This window comes from Falco punctatus (genome assembly GCF_963210335.1).
Source record: "Falco punctatus genome assembly, chromosome: 3".
Classification (NCBI taxonomy): domain Eukaryota; kingdom Metazoa; phylum Chordata; class Aves; order Falconiformes; family Falconidae; genus Falco; species Falco punctatus.
The window spans coordinates 107,721,612-107,746,333 of NC_137582.1; the positions used below are offsets into that span (position 1 = coordinate 107,721,612).

The 24,722-nt window shown below is 38.7% G+C and overlaps 1 protein-coding gene across 8 annotated transcripts in view; it reads left to right on the forward strand.

Annotated features, from left to right (window-relative positions):
• GNB1 (G protein subunit beta 1) overlaps positions 1-16,404 on the forward strand; it is a 45,549-nt gene extending 29,145 nt beyond the window's left edge. For 7 of the 8 annotated variants that reach the window (XM_080381322.1, XM_080381316.1, XM_080381317.1 and 4 more), the window contains 9 exons: positions 330-368; positions 2,117-2,223; positions 3,984-4,047; positions 6,314-6,476; positions 9,148-9,214; positions 10,730-10,931; positions 11,303-11,519; positions 14,207-14,318; positions 14,696-16,404. In XM_080381322.1, coding sequence (XP_080237448.1) covers positions 330-368; positions 2,117-2,223; positions 3,984-4,047; positions 6,314-6,476; positions 9,148-9,214; positions 10,730-10,931; positions 11,303-11,519; positions 14,207-14,313 — 966 coding nt within the window. In that variant the 3' untranslated portion in view covers positions 14,314-14,318; positions 14,696-16,404. The remainder of the gene's footprint in view (positions 1-329; positions 369-2,116; positions 2,224-3,983; positions 4,048-6,313; positions 6,477-9,147; positions 9,215-10,729; positions 10,932-11,302; positions 11,520-14,206; positions 14,319-14,695) is intronic. The other variant, XM_080381323.1, reaches the window with a different exon arrangement.
• Positions 16,405-24,722: the final 8,318 nt, after the last annotated feature.

Here is a 24,722-nt window from a genome sequence, read left to right on the forward strand (position 1 = left end):
GGTTTTGAAAACCTCCAAGAATGGAGACTGAACAGCCTGTCTGGGCCAGCAGTTCCATTGCTGGACTGTCTTCATGGTGAAAATTGTTACCTTTCTTTCAAAAGAAGAAGAAAATTTCTGAGTTATAAATGATCAATATGCTCAATGTTTTCTGACAGCAGACAGCATATCATGTTTGTGCTGCAGTTAGGCTGGGTCCTCTCTGGTTGACAAGCAGAAATGCTTTCTGAATTTTGTTTTGAGTGTGCTTGATCAATTTGACAAAACAGAGAGAGCATAAAGAAATGTACAGAACTTTCTCCGATTTCTCCAATTTTCTCCCATTGCAGGATGCTAGGAAAGCATGTGCGGATGCCACCCTGGCTCAGGTAAGCATTTAAGAGTTTAACATGAATTATGAAAATTTGTCTCCTTTACCAAAAGAAAATATGGTATAAGAAGGTAAGTGCAAGTGAGTATTTTTTGCCTCCTTTTTATTAGTTTTTTCGTTTTGCCTTCAGGTGGTTTCTTCCAGAAATAAGTACGCTGTTTACATTTGTCCGGTTTTTGAGAGCAGTAGCTTCTTAAAGAAGTGACTCGGGGCACATCTCAATGGAAAATAATGCAGGGGAGCCTCTGTGTTCTGCTGCAGATACGGTGGTAGTGCAGTTGCGTTACCGTGGTAGTCTGAACCGTAAGACCTGCTGAGGTTAACCTACTTATTTCCTCATGATGCTGCACTTATGTCTGAACTGCTTCTGAACTCGGGCTAATACCTTAGCATCTTGCTGCACTATCACATTTCCATCCTATTGGCATGGCTTCAGCCAGCATGAACTTGGGGAAAGGAAAATTTGTACTCTGGAGATACAGCTCTGGAGATGTATCTCATGGAGGTACAGTAGCATTTTTTTCTAGAAATCTGGTAGGAATTTAGACTGAAGCAGCTTATTATGGCACTGGAACAGGTGGCAAGTCTTTGGGTTTTTTCTAGATACATCATGAATCAATTTACTCTTGTCACCTATTTCACTATATTTGCTTGAATGCTGACTATTAATCCTGTGTGTCTGATTTAAGATAGCTGGTACAAAAGTGATTGATGTCAGGTTATTAATTTAAAATGTCACTAAAGTATCAAGTATTAAAGGTATGATCAGTATTTATTTAAGTGTACATACATATCTTGTGATCTCATTTTATATGAGGCATGATGTAGAGTATTTTCCAGGATGAAAGTTTGGAAAAAGAGAAAAGGAAAAAAAAAAAAAGCTTCATTATTAGTTAATATGAAAGATGTCCACCATGAAAGGAGTTTATTTCAGGAAAGCATTCTTAGCTGTTCATCTGACTCCTAAGCTGTGTTGATAGCCTTTGAAGAGAAGCAGAGATCTTTACTCAAATGCACTGGCTAAAGAATTTTGTAACACAGACATGAGAAGTATGCAGACATTATCCATAAAATAAACTCAGAAACGCTTGGATTTGTTGTGGAGTCTACTACTTAAGGAAGTGTTGTACTGTTTTGGGGTTTTTTTTTTTGGGTGGTTGTTGGTTCTTTCCAGACTGGAGAACTTAATTAATTTAACAGCATAATGACAGCTAAACTTCCTCGCTTTGCTATTCACTTATTCTAGAGGCTACTTTTATCTTCAAGAAGTTACATCAGGAGTACTATGAATTTGATAATCATATACTTGGAAGGGAAAGCCATTTGGAGCCGAAAGCAAGTTATTAATTCATTCTTTAAAGGTGGAGACATGTTTAAAGCCTGATATACCTCCCCACACCCATCTTTCTAGAAAAAAAATGTTAGTCTAGTGCTTTTATCTCTACAGGAGTAGAAAACTCAGATCAAAGGTCTGAAATCCTAGAAGTCTGAGAAGATACAACCTAAACAAAGTGATTTCTGAGACTCTATAAATGCAATAGAGAGGCTGTTTTCTTCATTCAATAAAGATACAGCACATAAAATGATGTAACTTTTGATTAGGCAACTTGTAAAAACTCAGTCAGTGTTGAAAATGTTGGACTTTACACTGCATTGAAATGCTCATTTAAATGTAATTGGGTATGATGTGTTACTTCTGGAACTCTGAAGTGAAAAATTCAGTGTGTGACACCATTCCTGTTTCAGATCACAGCCAATATTGACCCAGTGGGGAGAATTCAAATGCGCACTAGAAGAACACTCCGGGGACACCTGGCTAAAATTTATGCAATGCACTGGGGGACTGATTCCAGGTGGGTGCGAGTGATAACAAAATTGCATCACTGGCTTCACTGTTCTTTGGAAAGTTGGATGCCGAGGTTGCTGTTATTTTTCTGTTTCTGACCATTAGGAACTGCTAATTCCAAGAGAACTCAGACAGCCAAGAGAATTCAGAAACAGTTAATACCACTTTTTCACTCCTAATGTCTGTGTTTTTCCAATCTAAATCTAAGTTTGATAGCACAATACCTGTCTTTGTCTGCTTGCCTGAAAAATGTACTTGCAGTAGCACATGAATTTTGAGGAGCTGTGGAGATAGAGTAGGTTTCATTATCAGTTGTCTTTTTTTCCCTAAATGCTTCCTCTTAACTACTGATACTTGGTTAGAGAGAAACTAAATGACAGTAGCGTCAGCTACTTTCATTCTTTTTTCTTTACAAGAATTTTAAGGCACACTAATGGCAGCAAATTTTCAGACTTCAGTTCAAAGAATACGTTGCTGCTTCCTTGCAGGAACAGATTAAAAAAAAATCAGTTTCCCCTTAAGAATTCTGAAGTTGCAGCTAAGGTGTTTGTAAGTTACAGGTAGCCTCTGCTGGAAGCTTGATACTGAACTTACAGTCTTACCACATTTGTGTAAATAAGCTGTGCCTTATGGAAGAACTGCATGAACTCTTGTGTGTATCCATACAGTAAATACACTAAAGCAACAAGCCAAGTGCTTAACAAAGATGACAGTATGCATCATGAAGGTGCATACTTAAACTTTCCGTTTCCGAATTGCTTAGTACTTAAAAATCACAATGATCACAATTGTTACGTTGTTAAACTCAGTGTTTCACACCTCAGTTTTCTATGCCTGTGAAGGAAGCTAATTTCCACTGATAGGTAGAGTTCATTGCTTCAGGCTTCTCTTCAGCATACAGCTTATTTAAAAGATGGGGATTCAATTTGTTTGGCAAAATGTTTCAAGATTGCTCTAAAATATAACCTAGAGAGAAAAAAAAAAATGCAGAGAGACTGGAGTACTCTGATTGCCTGGTATTGTTCAGCTTGAAAATGGTTGGAAGAAGATGCACAGAACAAATTTGAGTACCATATTGGAGTATTTTATCCACAGTGACTTAGAAAATGTGGAGACTATACAGACTTCTCATGTCAGTATATCTGATCTATCAAACGCATTCAAAGCAAGTAAGAGAGCTCTGAACAATGAATTAGGTGCATCACATTTCAAATGTGATCGCTGGGTGGGGGACTGAGATGGTCCCAATTTAGAGTAAAAATCTTCTAATACTACCCTTCCATTAGCAATATCTTTGCTGCGTTTTGTTTCCATTGTATTTCAGTGCTGACATTCATTCAGGGGTTTTGGATGTTTTGTAACTTAAATTCCTGTTGTAAATGTAGGAAAAAGGAAAACATATTGATAGCGTAGATTGCCAAACTCCAAGAATCTGAAGGCTGCATGCAGAACACAGAAACATTGATTCTGTGCAGGATTTCTCCATCAGTTTTCAAGATTGAGATGTTACTTATATGGCTACAGTTTTCCTGAAGTCAGAATGTGTTAACATGCAGGTGTTCTATCACATGGTTCTGTAAAATTTAGCATTGAAATTGGGTACTTGCAAAATTACTTTTATAGTGCTAATACCTGAATTGAGTAATGCCGCAGTGTATTTAAATGGTTTCAAGTACCTTGGCCTTGATAGTTGAGGCAAATGTCTTTACAAAAATGATCCTTCTTTTTTCGTGCAATAATTGTGTTTTCCTCCTGTCTCCTCTCTAGGCTTCTAGTTAGTGCCTCCCAGGATGGCAAACTTATAATTTGGGACAGCTATACTACAAACAAGGTAAGCCTTGATGGGTGTGTTGCGATGTAATTCAATTGCAAATACAAAGGAAGGAAATGTTGCCTGTTGTGATGATGGCCACGTTAGTTCAATGGTCCTAAGACCAAATTTTGAATTGTCTAAAAGAAGAAAGTTTGCATTTAAAGAATATAGCAGTATCTTAAGCACATTGTGTAGAGAAATGTGCACCACAAATGGAAAACAGTGGAATAATTAATTCTAGAGAAGGCTTTGATTTGTTTTGGTACTGCAGAGAAACTGGTCAACAGAGGGCAAGAAGTAATCGGCAGGTTGCACCAGTAAGGTCAGAGAATCAAGCATAGCTGTAGTAATTTGGTGTCTGCAGTTAAGTATTGAACGACTTGGTGTATAGATAATGGGTCATCACTTTCTGGCTGCAGTCACGTGATGCAGTTCAGGATTACTTTTGCTTTCATATGACAGTGATTGGTATTTTCTGATTATGGTTACTGCATCAGGGCTATCAACAATTCACACATTGCCCCTTTAAGTTGGGTTGACAGACCTGTTCAAGTCTGTTGTGCATGTCCAGGAGCATGGAACTGACTTTATTTGAAATAAATTTTCATGGCTCAGCTAGTCATAGCCTTAAAAGCAGTTTTGCCAATGTGCTGGAGCAAATGGCATGCTACAGAGGAGAAAGAAGCAAAACCAAACAATTGCAGCATCAACCTCAATAGCTAGGATTATTGTTGAATCCCAGTTGTGAAATTAATGAATCCATAACTTCTCTAAAGAGTAATAATACTGCTTGTAAAAAAAAAAAAAAAAAAAAAAAGCGCAAAAATAAAAACCTTCTGGTTTTGCCTTCATCCTTCTCCTTTGACCCCAGCCTGCAGGAAAATGTGACCTAATTACTGTAACAGGTGAAAGATAAGCTAGTAAAATAATCACTGTATACCATGATTTCTGTATTAGTACCTTCAGTTCTTACATGAATACCAAGTAATCCCTGGCAGCATCAAGAGGCAGAAGGCAGCTTTCTTAACTGGGGGGAATGGAATCAGAGGTTGTTACTAGACTGGTAAAATTTTTACTAGAATCGGAAATAGAGCTGTTCAGCTGCAAAGAATGTCCTCCCCCCATACCTCTTGGCAGTATTGATTCAGTGAAATAGCGATTGGGATGAAAACAAAAAAACACCCACCCCAGAAGAAGTGAAAAACCCCAAACAAACAACACCCCCACCCCACCCCCCCAAAAAAAAACCAAACCAAAAAAACCCAACCAAACCACCAACCCTCTGGAATGATAGGTAGGCAACAGCTTGGTGTTGAAATGGTATTAAACTTGACCAGGTAGCACCTGGAAGCCACTAATGCAAAAATACTTGAATGATAGTCTGTGGATGTTCTTTTGGCAGTAATGCAGTTGTCAGAAATATCAGCTTTTCCTGATGATAAAATAAAATTATTCAAGTTTATTATTCTGATAGTTCTTTGGTAGAAGGCTTCCAAAAACGAGCTGGTTCTGGTTTTAGTGCAGGGTGGTGGTGGTGGTTTAACTACTGATTGCTGTAGTTTCACTGATTACTGTATATTCCTCTGCTACTACAGTAATCTTTATTGTTTACTTAAATGCCAGAAGATTGTTAATATTGCATGAAATCTCACAATATCTATAAGGATATGATCACTTTCTTAAAGATGTTATGAACAAATTTGAAGGATGAATGCAGTGAGTTTACAAGATAGAACAGGTTTAGCTTCGATAATTTTTTTTAGTAAGTTCTTTGAGCACAGCATGACAAGGAAACATGGGGTAGTTATTTAAATGTGAAGCTTGATTGCTTGCAGTGGGTTTCCAAAGAAGGATTTAAATGGCAGTGAAAGCGATTTCCTTACTTGTTCATTCATAGCATAGCATCTAAGCCTGGAATTTGCAGTTCTGCTGACTGTACTTGGACGTCAATATTTTCCTGAATCTATAATAAACCAATAGTAATCAGAGCACTGAAATGAAATAATTTTGTTTTTACAAAAATTGCTGATTAAACTGAACGCAGGAAAGGCAAATGTGAGGTATTAATTACGTCATTACAAGTAATGATGAGCCTGGTGAGCTATATATGCAAATTACCCTCAAAATAGTTTGATACTCAAACAGCCAAAGACTTTTCACTGTTTTCTTCTTGTCCTTTTGACAAAAAGATGATGTATGTCCTGAGAGAAGTGAAAAACTTCCTGCTAATAAATTACTGAACCAGTTGTTTTGCAGATGAAATACATTAATGTATTGGTTTCAGGTGCATGCTATTCCCCTGCGTTCATCCTGGGTCATGACCTGTGCATATGCTCCTTCTGGAAATTATGTGGCTTGTGGTGGTCTTGATAACATCTGTTCCATTTATAACTTGAAAACTCGTGAAGGGAATGTACGTGTCAGCCGTGAACTAGCTGGTCACACAGGTGAGTGCCTGTTCAGAATGATCTAAGTTACTTAAGCACATGGTGAAGATTTTAAAAAAAACAACAACAAAACAAAACAAAAAAACCCCAACAAACCACAACCTTTTAAACATAATTTCCTAATTAAAGAGAGAAACTTCATTGTTCGCCTCTGTTTCTCAGGTGGGACCGTAGCTGCATGCTACCTGTTTTTAAATGGCTTTTTCTCCCTCCTTTTTAAAAACTTTTTTTTAAGGATGATACTCTTTGAACAAAAGAAGTATAATGAGAATGCGTTTTAACTTTTCATAAGCAAGACAGCTGCCTTCTGGTGGAGCTGTTTTTTAGTTGCAGAGATGTGGTGTTGCTTCCTCTTCTGTTTTTACTTCCCTCCCTTCTTCCCAAAATAAATAGACTAATTTTTGCCTTCAGTTTCTAAGGTGGGCTTCCTTGTTGTTGATGAGAGGGGTAGACTTGTAGGCTTTACTTGGTGAATTAGGTTGTAAACTGTAGCTGCAAAGTTGTCCTAGTGACAGGTGAAGCAACATTTATCTTGTTAGGTAAGAAGGATTGTAGAAACGCAGGTGTTAATTTTTGAAGCAAGAAAATCCCTCAAGGTGCTTAAAAGCTACTGTTTTAAGTATTGGGGATAAGTTGAAAGTTTTTGTTTCTGAAGAGACCCAGTGTCACAAAGTACCTACTAAAGCAAATTCAGTGGCTGAAGAGGTTCTCACTTCCCGAAGAATGTACAGTTAACAGAGATGAGCACCATATAAGCAGCAGTAACATGAAAAATGTGAGCTGCTTTTGTATATTGTCTGACAATGGACAGGTTGTATTTTTATTCTTCTGTGAATGGGCTTGGAAAAATTTTCAGAGGAAAGCTGTGTGGGTTGTTTCTTGAACTCTGCTGAAAATGAAAACACTGGCTATTTATTAGGCACTTTGGCGTCTTGTAAAGTTCTCATGTAGTACTGAGCCTGCCGCATGCATCGGTAGTCTTCTGCATTCTTGTGGAATCAGTAATACCTCCAGCAATCTGAGTGAAGGAATGAACTGTAATTAGGCATTTCTCCTAAAGCTGCAGCTCTGAAGCTGCGTGTCATCTTTATGGTCTTTTTGTTTCCACAAGGACTAATCCAAAACAAAGGTAGGTTGCTCTAAAGGCTTTCAGCTTGGCTCCAGAGAAAGCCTCTAACAGTTCTTCAGACAAAATGTCAGGTGGGCTCTGTGCCTTGCTGGTTTTCTGACTGTTCGGAGTAAAGAAAATGGTATAGACTGCTCACTGAAGCAAATAAGGTTACTCAGAAATAAACAGTTATATGTTAACGAATTTTTATGCAGAAAGTTAAATGTGAATTAAAGTATACTTAATGTTACTTAATTTTCTTTCAGCTGTTTTTCTTGCAAAGCATGTTTTATTGATTTAGAGGAATTCTGTACCCTGTGGATGATGTTAAGGGTGTGAGAATGCAGTGCTGATTTGACCTTCAGATAGTGGCTGTGATATGACCAGTAAAGTGATTTCCAGGAAGGTGCTCTTCTCTTCTCCCCCTGCCTCCTGCCCACCCTTCAGGACACAGGGAAGTTTGGAATGATGTTTGGACACAGGGAGTTTTAGGTTGCAGTGTGTGGCCATGTATATATCAAAATACTGAAAAATATTTTAGCAATAAAAGGGCATTATTTCTATTGATATATAGCTTCTTAATGGTCTTTATGGTTATAAACTATATCACTGGGGAAACAGTTTACTTAACATGAGAAGCGGGATTTTGCTGTAATACAAGGAATGTCAAAGGAGTACATTTGAGGCCTGATCAGTTTGTGTGGAATCTTCTTGAAGAATGAGCTGCATTTCTGTTCCAGAATTGAACAAAGCCTATAGCTGGAAGCTGATGTTTACAGGTTTCATATTTTGCTGTAGTTTGGATTTTCAGAAGATGTTTGTCTGAAACAGAGGCGGCTGGCAGGACAGACATATTTTGTAATCAGTTGTTAGCTTGATAGTTTGGCTTGTGGTACCTCAGTACCAAGATGCTTTAGAGCTTTCAGATGAAATTCTTTGATGCCACTGTTGGGAAACATCCGATGTATAGTCTCTGTTTTCTGTACTGACCAAGAATGTAGTTTATTTTTTCTCAGTAGTTGCATGATACTGTGGAGGTCATAAGCATTTGTTGTTCCTGGATGCAGTGACATTACAGATCCACTTTTAAAGAAAGTTTAGTGTATACGGTGCAGGGTTACCTATACTTCTCGCCAGGTTGGCCAGTGGATTCCATGCTTCTGCCTCGCTACACTCTCTTTCTCTTTTTCCTCCTAATCTCCCCACTCTACCAACAGAAAAATTGGCAAGGTGTCTCCAAAAGTTTCTACCCTCTTTGGGTAAGCTGCTTAAGTTTTTCTTCTGTGTCACAGATATCTTTGTTTAGGCTGACTTGCTGTGATGCCAGTGTATCACTGTGCTAGCGTGGCGGTTGAATTGGGCATGGTCTCTAAACAGCCAAACATTTTTGTTTGTCCAAAACATTGGAAGTTCCTATATAAAGATCGGCTGCGTTTGTATTTTAAGCTTATATAGTAGTTCTTGCTGCATCTTCAGGAGAGGAAGAAGCAACATAAGCAAGCCAGTATGCTATGTGAAGAGTAATCTCTGGTCTTATTCATCAACTTTTTATTTTGTTTTCAGGATACTTGTCATGCTGTCGTTTCTTGGATGATAATCAAATCGTTACCAGCTCTGGTGACACCACTTGGTAAGCAGTAGAATGTTGACGTGATTGTTAGTAATGACTTTTCACAGCTCTACTCTATTATTGAAGGAAACTTTATTCTTCGTAAACCTAATCGTCACCCAGAAACTAAATGTGATTGATTATTGTTCATAGGTCATGTTTTATTAGTAATGGAAAAGCTGGACTTTGAAATTTTGTGAACTTTGGCTGTTTAGTTATGCCCATGTTCCAAAGACTCTGGCCTAATTCTTTGTGTTAAGATGGTATGGGAAGTTTTTTTTTTACTGTAACTGTTTGGCTTTCAGAAATAAGTGTATTAGACTAATCAGTTTTCTCAAACTTGTTTAGTATTCAGTATGTATTATTTGTAAAGTCATTTTTAGCTTTTTCTAACACAGAATTTAGTTTAAGTTGTTATTCAGAAGAGCTCTTAGAAAATATTCTACAGTGACAGTAGTTGGGTTTTTTGAGGAGAATGTAGGTGTATGTCTTAAGTACTAGCTTCTGAACAAAAAAAGACCTCAATCTTCTTTCAGGGAATTTTCTATTATATCTAATTCCTAAAAGCATTACAGTTCTCTGACCCAGCAGTTCTTCTAGCAAAGGTTGTGCAATAAATACCTTTCCTACACAACGTCAGTCTCTTTGAATGCCCACCTATTAGTCCACTGATTCTGAGTAGCTATTGAATATATATGTTTGGTTTTTTACACAAGAATGTTTCTAAATATGTGTTGGTTTTTTTTTTTTTTTTAAAAACAACAAACAAACCAACTGCAAACAGGGTTTGTTAAAATTATGCTCTTTATAAAAAATACAGCTGCTTCAGCTGTAGTAACTGTACAGTTGTCTGGTTGACAGTTGGTCCTTAACATCGGTTCAGCTGGGCTTCAAAGTACAGTATCAAAGTATTTGCCTAGTGCAAATCTGCCACCATTCTGATTACAGAAATTAAAAATCTTCCTTAACCGTTTGGACCTCTTGTTAGGGAGGTGATGGTGTTCTTTCATCCTTTTATACTCTTCAGATTATCACTGTAGTAGTGATCTTGCTGTGATTTTGCTGGGCAAGTGGTGCAGCTTTGAGATGGCAGACATACTGAGGATGTGTAACTTCATGATTTAAGTTTTTAAAAGGAGAAAAGCTGGCTCAGCTTTTGCTATAGCCTTAACACTGCTGCTTTAAATCAGCCTTGTAGTAGTACTGGGCAATAGTCATTGGCATGTCATAAGAACTTTGTGTATAAACAGCCATGAGTATTAGTAGTTAGGTTGTATGCACTGTTTCAATTTAAATCTCTCAATATTTTAAAATTTAAGATAGCTTTTAAAATCTTCTGTGTGCAGTTATCCTGTAACATAACCAAATAGTTCAACAAAGAATGTTTGTTACTGCTACTCATATATTTCTTATACTTCATGGAGTTTTCCTTCTTAGCAGTGATGTAAATGAACAGATTTAGGCAAGAATTGCGGTCTAGACCTTCTAATGGAGTGCAAATATGTTGATTTTTGCCTTTTAAATTATTCCTTCAAGCGCTCTCTGGGACATAGAAACTGGTCAGCAGACAACGACATTTACTGGGCACACTGGAGATGTCATGAGTTTGTCTCTTGCTCCTGATGCCCGGTGTTTTGTTTCTGGTGCCTGTGATGCCTCTGCCAAACTGTGGGATGTTAGAGAAGGAATGTGTCGGCAAACCTTCACTGGCCATGAGTCAGACATCAATGCCATCTGTGTACGTATTAACTTGAACAAAAGACATGGGATTTATAAATTTCTATTTCTCTGGTCTTTGCTTTTGAGCATGTGCTGTATGAGGTAGTATTATGGCATATTTTCTTTAATTAATAGCTTTTGTAGCTGGGGAAAGTACCTGAAGTTTGTACAACTTCAGATCCATTGTGGTAAATGGAAACAGTGGCAGTTCTTTGCATGCTCTTAATCACTTCACTGGTTTTTCCCCTGTCTCAGTAGTGGAGAGGTGTATACTCTTCTTTGCTGCTTTCTCTTTTCACTCGGTCCGTACAAAACGGTATATTCAATGGGACGGAGGAATAGTCTGAAATAATGTGTCTTTTTTTTCTTTCTTCTCCTCCCCTGTTAAAGTTCTTCCCAAATGGCAACGCATTTGCCACAGGCTCGGATGATGCTACATGCAGGCTTTTTGATCTTCGGGCTGATCAAGAACTTATGGTTTATTCACACGATAACATCATCTGTGGCATCACCTCTGTAGCATTTTCCAAGAGTGGACGTCTCCTCCTAGCTGGTTATGATGACTTCAACTGCAATGTCTGGGACACACTGAAAGCCGATAGGGCAGGTAAATGGTTTGAGTTTTAAAAATTATAAACAGTGTGGCGTACTGAATGTGTAAGTTGTCGTATAGATGGACATGGTAGCATTCCCTGTCTCTTTAAAACTCTGTGATAACCTGTTTTAGGATGACGGGTGATGAAAGTAGCTTAATGGTGTTAATAAATAAATTGGAATACTGCTAAAAAATAGAAGGGGATAATAGATGCTTGAGAATAGGAAGACTGCTATTAAAGACAAGGGTTTGGAAGTGGAGGGCTTTTTTTTTTTAGACTTTATGGCATTTTTTATATAGGAACTGTTCAAAAATTAAACCTTAATGTTGCTATTTATTTTTTTATTTGTAGCAGTAGCTGTAGAGAAAGCAGTGAAACAGCAAACACTGGAGATTATCTTTTGAGGAGATGAGTATGAAATTTATGGTTCAAAGATAATTAAACTTCAGTTCTTTAAAGTGAAACCTCGTATTAGAAAAAAGGAGAAAAGGTATAAATTAGGCTGCAAATGTTTTGTTACCTGTATCAGAACAGGGAGGAGAACAAGCACCTACTCTTACCAAATAAAGTAGTCTAGGGCTTTTAAAATTATCATGGGTGGGTTTTAAAAGCAAACAAAAACCACCAGCCAAGCAGAATATTCTTCCACGTGCATTTGTGAAGTACGTTATCTGGTGCAGACTGACTCCTTGCTTTGAGGGGAGCACATACTGCAAGTTGAAAAAAATGTCAACAATCATGTAATCTTGGACTATACCAAGATAGTTTCCACTGGGTTTGTTAATTTCTGTTTCTAGCAACTTTGTTTTACCACTCAGATTTTATTCTTTCTTCCTTCCAGTATTCATGATAGTTTTTATCAGTGCTGAGAAGCTGCAACTGTGGATACTTTGTTCATATATTGTACAATAGCATTTGGTTCTGTTTGCAAGTTGGTGATGCCGAACACAATTATTTTGGTACTGAAATGTATTTTATGAATCAGCCTTGTCTTGTCTGTGTGTTGAGATGTACAACTCGAGTTTCTTGTACTTCTGATTGAGACCATAATTGGGTGTAGAAGCTTGCATGGAGATGAATTGAGATAATTCCCTTGATTTGTGTTTAGGTTAGTTTACAGTTGGCTGTATTTAAGTACTGTGAAAACAATTACATGGTTTTCCCTGGTTTTTTCTCTTTGAAAGACCTTCATTAAGAAAAAGAATAGGAGGTGGTGGTGATACTGCTTACCTGTAGGAATGAGAGACAATTCCTTATACTGATCTGGGTTTATGGCCACGTACCCATGAAGTCTGATTCTTTATTCCCAAGTTCTAGAACTGATTTCAACAAGTACTTTGTCAAATGTTCTGCTTATTTGAGATATTCTGAGACTTAAGATTGCTGAGCAGATTTGACACCTCTATTATGCCTGATTCTACATTAAACACCTTGGTTATTTATTCAATTCAAATGTAGACTGCCTGGCATGCTCTTTTACCAAATTGCAGCGCATAACTAATGTGATAGTAGACCACATCTTGATATACTGATGCTATATCCACAGTACACCCTAGGTAACCCCACAGTATTTCTCTTAGCTCTGGCAGCTGTGTTTGGTATCGCACTGAATTTCTGAACATGGTATTGTCTGCTCCATCACGATTTGGTTTCTGCTGCAGGAGGGCACAATTCTGTGCTGAGGCTTAGACGCTTGTATGGGTTTAATAGGATCTGGAGATTAATGGTGTTACTCGCACAGCGTTACTGCTTTTACAGAGTAGATCAGAAATGTTACTTGTCCAAACATCAGGAATCCTTGTGTATCAAGTAGTCATTGTTACACAGACTTTTAGCAGCTAAAAATACTAATTTTGAAACGTATTAGTTCGTGTAAGAACTAAAACTGACTTAATTAATGTTCTGTATTGGAGAATAATAAATGGAGGGGGAAAGCCCAAAATATGAATGAGGAGAATCCTATGAGCAGTGTAATTGATGCTGGAAGATTAGTTTTAAGACTGTCAAGAATATCTTAGCTCAGTGCTGTGGATGAGAAAGAGCTTGAACATAATTCAGTTTTCTTTTTACCTGCTGCAAACCCTTAAATTAAAGGGGATAGAGGAAAACATTAATTTTTCTGTTTGATGTGCCGATTCTGGGTTTTTTAATACTGTAATTGAATTGTACCAGATACAATCTATTTGTCAATATGGGTTTATAGGAGTTTGTCTTGTAAGTGCTTGTGAATGTAGTAAGATAAAATTAGATTTAAAATGCTTTAGTGTTCATAGCATAATTCAGCCTAACTTCTGATTTTGCACGTAAAAATTTTTGTAAAAATCTAACTGATCTTTATCACTGTGGAGAGGAAATACTATGAGCTGTGCAGTGTGTGGTTATGATTGCTATGACATTGTCAGCAGAATTTTCGGGGTGGTGACTTGACAACTCATGAGAAACCAGTAAAGGTCATAATGTGGGGAATACACAAGGAAAATTTTGGAGTAATGCATTTACTCTATTACCCCCTTGCAAACGCACCCAATTATATCTATGTTTGTGCTTATAAAACCAAAAGCATTTAAAAATTCCAGCTATGTTTGTTCAAGATCTTTGATTGGATATGTTGACTAATCCAAATGTGCGCGTCTCTGTTACTGGAACTGAAATACGAAATCATGAAGGTAATGTGTTTGTTACATGTTCTTATTTATAGGTGTCCTTGCCGGTCATGATAACCGTGTCAGTTGCTTAGGTGTGACTGATGATGGTATGGCAGTGGCAACAGGATCATGGGACAGCTTCCTCAAGATCTGGAACTGAAGCAGGTAGGTAGCCAGTTAATTAAGACTCCTTGTTTGGGATTCAGAATGCTTTTTTCCAGGTCCAAACAGTGCTGTTTTACTCATGCTGCAAGCTTATAGTTCAGATTAGGAAAGTCACTGCAGAAAAAACATGTATGTGTTCTTAAAAGGCTATTTGTTTAATGTATGCAAGGACATTTTTGTGATGAACTATTTTTGGCATATTTTATTTTCCTGGTTGGGATGACCGTATGGTCTTCTGAGTCTGGGTTGGTAAATAAATGGCATTCTTGACAGTGGTGAGGTAATGGCCGAATGTGTCAGTGGGTAGCGAGAGCAAACTTTAAACTTGATTGTGGTTTATCGAAGTGCAACTGTTAACAAATCTTTCTATGTGTCAGAAGAGCAGCGGACTCCATGACTGGAAGAAGTTTCCAACGGTTGAAAATTAAAAATGATAGCATATCCAATCCAACCATACTAACTTGGACCCCCATCCTCCCCAACTTCAAAGGGCAAGATCTTTTCCGTCTCCTGTTGCTGAAATGAAGAGCACAATTACCTTTCCAAGAAGAATTTCTGTGTTGTAAGCAAAATGAAATTGTGCATTCCTTTTGGGACCATTTTTTTTTGTCTTGAGAATTTAAAAATGAAACACTATCATAAAAGCATGACCAGAAAATAAACTTGAGCATAATTGTGAAACAGTTAGCTTTCACTGTAGTTTCCAAGTTGAAGTTAAGGACTTTATCTCACACACTTGCAAATTTTAAAGTCATGTTTGTAGCAGGATTTTTTTCAAGTTTCCTTTTTAAATACATTTCTTTATGTATTTAATTGAGCAAAACAAGGGAGTCCTAGCCCAGAGCATCTGGGGGTTGTTAACGCTGTAAATTTAGTCCCTAATTTTTTTATTTTATTTTTTAGTATCACAGATAATTGTTGCACAAAACTTGGCATATATAGGATAATGTTAAGCAGTAAGGTAACCAAGCACATGCTGTAAAAGGTAATGAATGCTTGTTTAAAGAATCCTTTCACCTTTTATGGATAACAAATGCAATCCTTGGTCCCTCCTGCCCCCCCCCTTTTTCACCACACTGATTTTTTTTAATCTGTTTTGGTTTTGTCCACTTGAAAGGGCAGTTTATATATCCTAACACTATCCTATAAGTCTCAACAACCAGGAATCTCTGTTTTCAAAAGAGACCTATCCTACACTTGGGTATTGAGTCAATTCTTTGTGTATGAAATGATGTACAAATCAATGTTTTGAAAATAATGATCTTGAACTTTCTAAGTTAAACAAAAAAAAAAACCTTTTTTGATTGTTTGCCATATTGGGTGGGTTTACTCTTAGAATCGCATGCTGTAGAAATGCTAAAAAGTGCATATTGGACTAAGTCCTTAGATGTTTTTTCTTTGAAGAAATAACCTGTTTAAAAACTGTAACCATTGTCGCTGTATTCATTTATTGTTGCTACTCTGTGCATAAATCTATGAAGAACTCGAGTACAAAGCTATGCACGTTTTGGAGTAGCGTGATAAGTCACTTTTTTTTTTTTAAAGAAACAGCCTGTTCAAACAATCGCTGTCAAAGATTCTGGGGTGTGGGAGGAGGGAACCTAGACCATCTTCTTTATAAATCAGTTCCTCACAGCCAGTTCCTCTTGTAGGATGAGTCCTTTGCATCTGATCAGAGTCATTTTTGTAATGAGCAGGTTTTCCTGGCTTTCTTTTCAAATAAAATGTTAAAAGCAGCAGTGTTTGGACAGCAGATTGTTCTGTTAAACTTTCCTATCTTCTCACTGTATCCAGAAATGCTCCTTCCTAGCAGCAGTAGTAGCTTTTCTCCATTTTGTTTTTTCTGCAACATTCTGTACAAAAATGTGCTGTAATTGTGCGTTAGGCCTGGATTTGGCATAAAAGATGAATTCCCTCTTACTCTCTCTCATGAAACTACTCTGTAGAGCTTTCTCCACGCCCTGTATCCCTCTTCACCTTTTGTATTTAATTTTAAAGTCAGTGTACTTCAAGAAAGCTGGATGCAAGATAGATACTATATTAAAATGTAATGTTATTTAAGATGTAATAAAGCAGTTTGACATGAGTTTTGACTGATCTGTTTTGCAGCTTATTGTTCAACTCCCAAAACTGTTTCCGGCAGGATTTGAGTTATGAAATAAACATGAGGCACATGTATGCTGCCCCACAACAAATTGTTCAGCATTTTAAAACAGCTTGGATTTTTAATGATTGATTGGGCAGGGTGTGCAGTATGTTATGAGGTGTGTATTGATGTGCAGAGATGTGGGTTTCGTTTTAAAGCAAAACAGAGCTGCGAGATGAACTAAAAGGCTCATGGGTTTTGTTATTGGAAAGTGTCACCGGGATGTGTATGTGTAAATATGCAATATGTGCTAAGGCTGAATGCCAGGGATGTGGAGGAGCTTAGTGGCTGCAGGCGTTTTGCTTCCTCCATTCGGAACAATGCAAGACGGACGTTTCTTGGTTTGACTGCTAGAGCTGCTCAAAAGCTTAATCAAAAACTGCTGGTAGCTCTCTTAGCTCAACCTCCAAATGAAAGTCACTAGTATGATTCGTGTGGTATACATCACAAAAATGCTTTGTGGTATATAAAAGTGTTAACACCTGAAATAGGAAATCTGCAAAATGTTCAGTAACTTCTTTTAAAACTTTTGTGTCCTTGAATAGGAAAAGAATTGAGCGGGACATCTTGTGTTATTGCCATTTGAGGATCTGACCATATAAGCTCTGTTGTCCTTGTTAGCTGTCCTTACTGTAGGGATTGAGAAAGGTAAGTAGTTGTCATTTTAATGCTTGGTAAGAGCAAAGTCTCCACAAGGCGGAACTGTATCTAGAAAAAAAAAAAAAGGATTTCATACCCACAGAAGCAAATTCCTGAGACGAGGTATTGAAAGCATTTGGTTTAACAGCTTGGTATCGGTCCACTTGAGGGTTTTGTTTTGTATTTTTAGTGGGTAAAGTCTCTTCTCTTGTTCTGACCTAAACAAAAGTGGTTTTGCCCTCATTTTGCATCAATCGAGAGGAATTCCAATGCCATGGCTTGGTTTCATACCAAACATGGAAATTCTCAGCCTCAATGGAGAAGTTTTTAAAAGCTGTGAGTATGGAAAATATGATGGTGACATTACTTAGCTAGCAGCCGGTAACTGCAGGCTTTGGGTTTTTGGACTGCAGAGTACTGGTAAGTAGCTCGTGGCTGGAAATGCTTAAATCTGGGAATTCAGATTTAGTCTTTTCCAATTCCAAATGGTATAGCTGTTTTTTCCGCTCGTGTGGTACATTTTTATTCCAACGGGTATTTCATCTCTGACTTTGTCTAGTCTATAATAAAATCAATGCAGACATGATCTGTCTTACCTTCCTTAATCTCTATCCGTATGTTAAATTACTGCTTCTTGCCTGTGCTGAGAATGCCTCTGCTGGCAATAAAATCCCTGCCAAGATAGTAACCTCTTGTGTCAAGAGGCTAATGTGCAGCATGATTTATTTGAAATGCAAACAGTTGCAAATGCCTCTTATTACAGACAGTGCTGTTAAATGTGAAGCTTTAAACTATATTATTTAAATATCTGTCTGTGTGCTTAGTTATTCAGAGAGCTGTAAGTGAAGAAAAACGGGTGTGCAAAGTGAGAAGCTCTGAACTCTTGCGTCTTTGGGCCAAGTCTTTGAGTTTCAAATGCCTTTAGCTTTAGGGTGGGCTTGGATCAGGAGCCAAACCAAAACGGCATATGTGATCTTTCCTATAGCAATCGTAGTGACACAGGAGCTCTTGTAGGCTTTGAAGAGACTCTGACTTACAGATAATTCTGGGATGTGTTTCCAAAAGAGCAGCTTCGCCTAGCTGCTGGCAAATTTCTGGAGCAAGGTTTCATGAACTGAGAACACCAATATGTGAGAATGCTTTGTCTCTGCTTGGTCTTAGTGGCAGCGCTTGCAGTTTCTTACTCATGGGCTCCCGAGTAGATACTAGATACGTGAAGCGTTGAGGAGTGGTGTCTTTGCGAAGGAGGATGGAGTAGAAGTTTGCATGTTTATGAAGCATGTTAGATGGCAAAGGTGGACAAGACCGATGGATCTGAGGTACTTGGATAACGGGTGGGTGTGGAGGTGGGAAAAGCAGTTGTCTGGTCCTGGGTTGGAAGGTGTGTCCCAGTAATAGAGGGACTTCATGGGATTGGAATCTTCTCGTGCAGCTGAGGGGAAGGAGTCAAGTGAAGGAAGAGATAACAGATTTCTCAATTTCGGTATCTGAGTTAAGACTTTTAATTACAATGTTTTCTGTGCCGCTCAAGGCCCTTAATTTTTTAACGAATTTAATGTATTGGAAGGGATCTGAGGTTCTACTAGCCAAGAGTGGAGTTGGCCATTCTGACTGTTGATCATTGTGACCTGGAGTGTATGTTTTAAATCAGCTGGGAAACATACTTGAATTACTGATTGAATCGTGCCTTGTAAGAGCTAAAAATATAATGATCTGGTTTCTGGGAAGTGGCAAAGTAAACAATAAAACCTGCCACCCTTGCTGAGTTCTGTGTAACTTGGTCTGAAACAGATCAGTGTTACGAGTAGCACTGTTTTTAGTGTAGGTGTAACCATGAATTCAGTTTTGGGGAAAAGAATAAAAAAAAAATAATAAATGAACAAGTTATAACAGCAGTTGACTATTTTTGCATAGTCATACACTGTTTTTATTTTTATAAAGTCTTTAGAAATTCTGCTTCTGTTTTAAACACCAGGTAGCTCAATGGATCTGAGTTGAATTGCTCACTATCTGTATTGCATTCCAACGTGTAATAATTCTCCTAAAGCACGTGAGAAGTTGAATTTTTTCTGTTTCAGGGGTTTACTAGAAAGGGAGAAAGAAGTACTGGAGAAAGTTTTGAAGGAATAAACAGTAGATTTCAGTTGCACTGTTGTAGAACAGGGATGCTTAGCCTGTTCCCTTGGGAGCCCTGATGTGGATGGCCCTGTCACAGGAAAATTCCCTGTCTGCTCAGCGATGGGAGCAGACATCTTATGTCTGAATGGCAGCTGCTTGTGTCCTGTCACATGGCTTTTTTTTGTTAGCAGTGTTATCTGCTGATGTAGACATCATTACTTTGGTCTAGTGTACCTGAAGATTTAAAAAGTTCCTCCTCTGTCTCCTTTTCTTACTGTTGTTGTGAAACCTCTGGTAAATCAAAATCCAGGGGTCGGCTCTGTCACCACTTGGGACGGAGAAAATGAAGGTTTTGGTTCTGCTGTGGCTGGTTGTTGTTGCAGGCTGAACTGGTCGTGTTAAACTCTTTCTGCAGGGAATGCTGCTCAGACAAGCTGCGGTTCCTGTTCCCTGGTGTGCGACTGGCAGGTTTCTGGCTGCCTGACCACAGGGCTGCACATCTGGGGCTGGACGCTGCTGCTGCCAGTTTGTCTCCTGTGCGTATTTCAGAGCGTTGAAATGCAGACCAGGGAGACGTTTCCTCATGTAGCACTTGCTTTATGGCTTAAATCAGTTCAGCAGAAGTATGAAAGCTTGAGCTCCTGCTTGCCATGGCCATTCCTCAACTGATGTCCAATACGGACAGCTTGTGGCTCTGCCAGACGAGGAGCCAGCACTGCAGAGCGCTTCCCCGATGATCTGGGCCTGCTCAAAATATGTTCATTAAAGGAAGGCAAAGTTGAATCCTTCTGAAACAGGCTACTCACCTTTTTCTTCAAATGTCAATACTAAGAAGTCTCCAAGGAGTATTTTGAAAAGCATGGATGGGATAGTAACACAGACTGTGTTTGTGAAATTACCCACTATGTCACGTAGAAAACTGAAGCCATAGAAATGTGAATAAAAGCTGGGTGCGCCCCATTGCTCAGGGAGCTGGCTGCTAAAAACTCACCCTTTAGAAACACAGGCCCCGCAAAATACTCATTCAAGTAATTCCAGGCTTAAACCAAGTCAATTTTGTCATAAAATAGAACAAAGAGAATCTTCTTTTCCTTCTTTAATTATTCATAAGCCATTTGCTCTAGATGAGTGTGGTGAGATGGGATTGACCCTGAGAGGTAATCATCTGTGGAGCTGGAAGTAAAAATGAAAAGTTGATTTGACATAACAGATTTTTAAATGGCAAAATAGATAAGCGAGGAAAGAGTCTGGTAAAAAGGATGAACTCTTCAAGATGGTTAAATGCTGAGGTTTCATGAAAGTCACATGTGGAAGTACAAACAGTGCAGCTCCATCTGGTGGTATCAAACATAACAAGATGGGTGGTCAGTATGGAGAAAGCATGTGTGACATAAAAGCCTGTGCTGAATCTGCCTGCAGTATGTGTTCCTAGTATGTGAAACGCCTTCTTTGTGTAGCCTTAGAGTCCATTGAAGAGGCTCGGATTTTTTTTCCCAAAACAAAACGAGCTTTTCCTAACTTTTAGAGGGATTTTCTTTTCTAATTTTTAACGTAAAAACTTCAGATGGCAGAGGTGGAGAGGTTAAAATGAGCCAGTGTTAACTAGAGCAGGGTCTCTTTGCTTTAAATCCAAGTCTTATTTAGAATATACTAAGGCTTGCTTCATGACCTCCATCCATTAATTCTCTGCTCTTCTCTGAGTCTCCCCCACCCCCAGTATATCTGAACTCCTGCTCAACATTTTTAACATGCTGTATCACAGCTCTGATCCCAAGTGCTTGCTCTTTTCAGCTTTCTTCCTCTGCTTTAAGTAGGAATCGGGATCTGGAGTTTATAGTGAAGCTACTTTGATTGACAAGGTATTCACGTTAAGGTCAGACTGCTGTTTGCTTCTATCTAGCAGTGTAGTGAAGCACCTTTGTACAGTTGGAATGAGTATGGCTGTGATAGATACTATTCTTGTATCTGATAGAACCATCACATAAATTCCAAGTCCTTGTTTACAAAAGCAAACTTATTTTAAGATCTGTAAAATTCTAATAATCGGGTTTTGTCTCTTGCAAAATAAGGATCTGTGTTGAGTGAAGAGCAGCAAGTAGGCAGCAGCAGATCCTCTTCTACACTGGCTCATGCTTGACAGAGTGAGTCATGCTGTAATCATATGTAAATGCATATATTTACTTAAACTCTCATTGATATTTTTTCACCATAGTTCCTTGTCTTTTTTTTTTTTAGCGATTTACTTACTGTGCTGCTATAAACAAAAGTGAAACAAGGTCTAATGGGAATAATTGTGTTTGATCCTTGGCTCCCTGAAGCTGATGCTTAATCCAGTGGGAAGAACAAGAATTAGAGTGGTAGACAACATCTGGCACTTAAAGTTACTCAAGCTTTAGAACTGCAAGGTTTTTTGCACTGTGTTCTTTCTCACTGAAGGTGCTCAGAATACTGTGGTAGTAACCAGAGGGCGTTAAATAGTACATGAGATGGTCTAGGTACAGTTTGTAGTTCACTTAATGGAAGGTTATTTCAGTCTCCTCTTCACACCAAGCAAAACTGTTTGGAATTTGCTTTCATGGTTTTTTGAGTCTTTTTCCGTGAACCAGCTTGTGTGCTTTGCTGTAAGATGGTCTGCAGACCTACATGAGTTTTACAAACCCATGATGTGAAATTAGAACTACAACTGAGCTCCCGCGTTTCTAACCCATGTGATGATATGATGGTTAAATTACCTTGAAGTCTGGCTGTTGGAGTCTTACCTAACGTTGCTGCCACGGCTGTCCATCAGTGCGTCGGAAAGCAGATCACTAGAGACCTTTCTAGATTTTCAGAACCACCCACAGGAGTCCCTCTCTTGCAGCCAAGTAGGGGAATACCTTTATTTAATTCTGTGCTTAGTGGCACCGAATTAGTGTTTAAATCAAATAATACAAGAAGCTGTGAGAGTTTCTAAACAATTCTGTTTTGGAAAAGTAGAGAACATCAGCGTCTGTACCACCTGTGACACGGGCTGTGCTTTGCAGGTAACAGAGAAACACGCAGGTTTGTTACATCTCCCTTAGCCTGTAGGTACATATACATACTGCAGACTACCAGAAATGTTTCTAAGAGGTTCTAACTCACAGAGCAATTAAAAATCTTGCTAATCACAAACAAGAAGTGTCTTACATATTGATAAACACCTCTGCTCCTGTGGCATTAATAGTTCTATGCCTGCGTTTGCCAGGGAACTCTTGCCTGTGGACCCGTCTTTGTGAAAGTGTGAATGTCATTGGATACTCCATTTCCATCCCCTATGTCGGGATGTATTACCTCTGCTGCTTCAGCTGCAACAGGAGGGGCAGGATATAGTTTGCTTAGTTTATTTTGTTGTAAGTATGATTTATAGTCTGAGACCATAAATCATGAATGCATTCACAGTTGGCATCATCAAGCAAAGAAAGCCTGGGGATAAAAACCTCTTCAACTAGTATCTTTCACCTCACCTTATTTTCTTCAGGAGGGCTTGGGAAGACACCTTCTGGCAATAGAAAAATAAAAATGACAAGCTGATGGTATTTGCTGGAGCTGAAGTCCATCCATCTTCTCGAGTCAATGAAAACTCAACCTTATTTTTCAGTGTTTAAGCATTTTAACAGTTCCTTTCACCCTGGTTTCTTCTTTCTGAAAGCAACAAAAAAAATAGGTGAAGGGAGGAATCATCGGGATTTCCACTTAGGAGTACCAGTTCCACCTTTCCTTTGGCCCCTCCAGGCCCCTCCCAAGTTTTCTTACAGAGGTAGGAGCTGTTTAACTGTTCAACAGCTGCTGTTCTTTGCCTAGTGGGGATCTGAGCTCTTGAATGAACAATTAAGTATTCGAGGAGTGATAGCTCAGGGCGTGATGGACACCAGTTTGCACTAATGAGGGATCTGGGAGCTTTTCCAACTATGACCGCATCACTTAATTGAACAATTCTGTATTTCATGTGCTACTTGCATCAGATCTGTGTTTAACCCGCTGCATTCTGAAAAGCTTGTCAAATCGTGTCACGAGTTCCCACTGTCAAGCAATGTGAGAGTTGCCTGGGGTATGAGGTATTAACCTGAATTATAAAGGAAGGCTAAAAAGTGAAGAACATTCAGTGTGGAGGAAAATGAGATGCATTGCCCAGGCTGGTGTCAGTGGCAGCTCTAAAAAGTGATGTTGGAATTAAAAAATGATCCTGTCGAGTAGTTTTATCTTTCTCCTCCCATGGCTTATTTCAATCAGGTGATAGCATCAGATGTGGTGGCAGGAAATGGAGCAGTTACAGATAGACTTCCAAGGAACAGCTTATCAGAACTGAAGGTTAAACTTTCATAAGCAAGAGGATCATTCTTGTTCTTTGAAGCTTGTCACAGTTCTCTACGCCAAGAGTAACTTAACCAGAAATACCACATGTGAGCCAGGCTGCCTTCTGACCTCAGCTCTGATCCTGGTAAAAGTGAAAGTTCCTCACCAAATTGTAGAGCTTAAATTAACAGCGCTAGCTTCTGGTTCTCTACTAAAAACATAAATTAAACTTCTTGGACCTGTTTTACAGTGTGGCAGCTGTATTGTACTCACCCTTAGTTTCTAAACTATTCTTGTCAGTTCTTTGTAGTTCAACCAGCGTCATCAATTAAAACTTGTGGTGCGCGCTGGATGGAAAATGTGCAGTTACGGTTAGTAGTGCAGCTGCTAAGAACTTCAAAACCTTTCTGTCCTCATGTTGGGTCTGAAGAGTTTTAACTATTTCTAATGCTTTACTGTTTACATTTTGAATGGCAAGAAGCAGTGCTACAATAGCAGGCTGTTTAGTTTTCTTTCACCAGCTATATTGCAGCAGCAAGATGTTTGCAAAGAAGCCTTTTTATCTGAACCATTTCCAATTTTATTTTTTTTTTTTTACAAAATCTCTTGCCAAACCTGCATGTGCCCTTTTGAACTGCTTTGTCAACTTGGTAACACAATGCCTGCATGTGTCTCCAGCTAAAAAGGCAAAAACCTCCCAGCAGATTTCATTGTACTCCCATGAGGAGGGAGTTTCCTCCATTTTGTATACAGGGAGCCTGTGGCGTGGAGATGCTTGCGATTTACCCTCGTCGTGTAATGGCTGAGTAGGAAAACGGGCTTGCTCCCCGGCCTGCGGTTCTGTGTTTGGCGAGAAGAGTGTTCCTTCAAGTTTGCTTTTCCTGCCTGACATCCGCTTGCTCAGGCTGATGAATCTTGGCAGTTGCCATCATTTTCCGCCATGCAGAATCACTCTAGTGAGCAGCAAAAGATGATGGCAACAGGATCAGGGTGGGATTAGCATGACGTTCTGGTATTGTTGGAGGAAATGTGCTGTAACACATTTGGGTGTAAGCCAGGTAAAGCACGAATAGTCTTAATTTTACAGTTTATTCTAGTAGAGAGAATCTTAGGAGTTGCATTTGGCTGAGTTTTTCACAGGACATCCTCTGCAGTTATATCAAAGGGGATTTATGAACCTGTTCTCC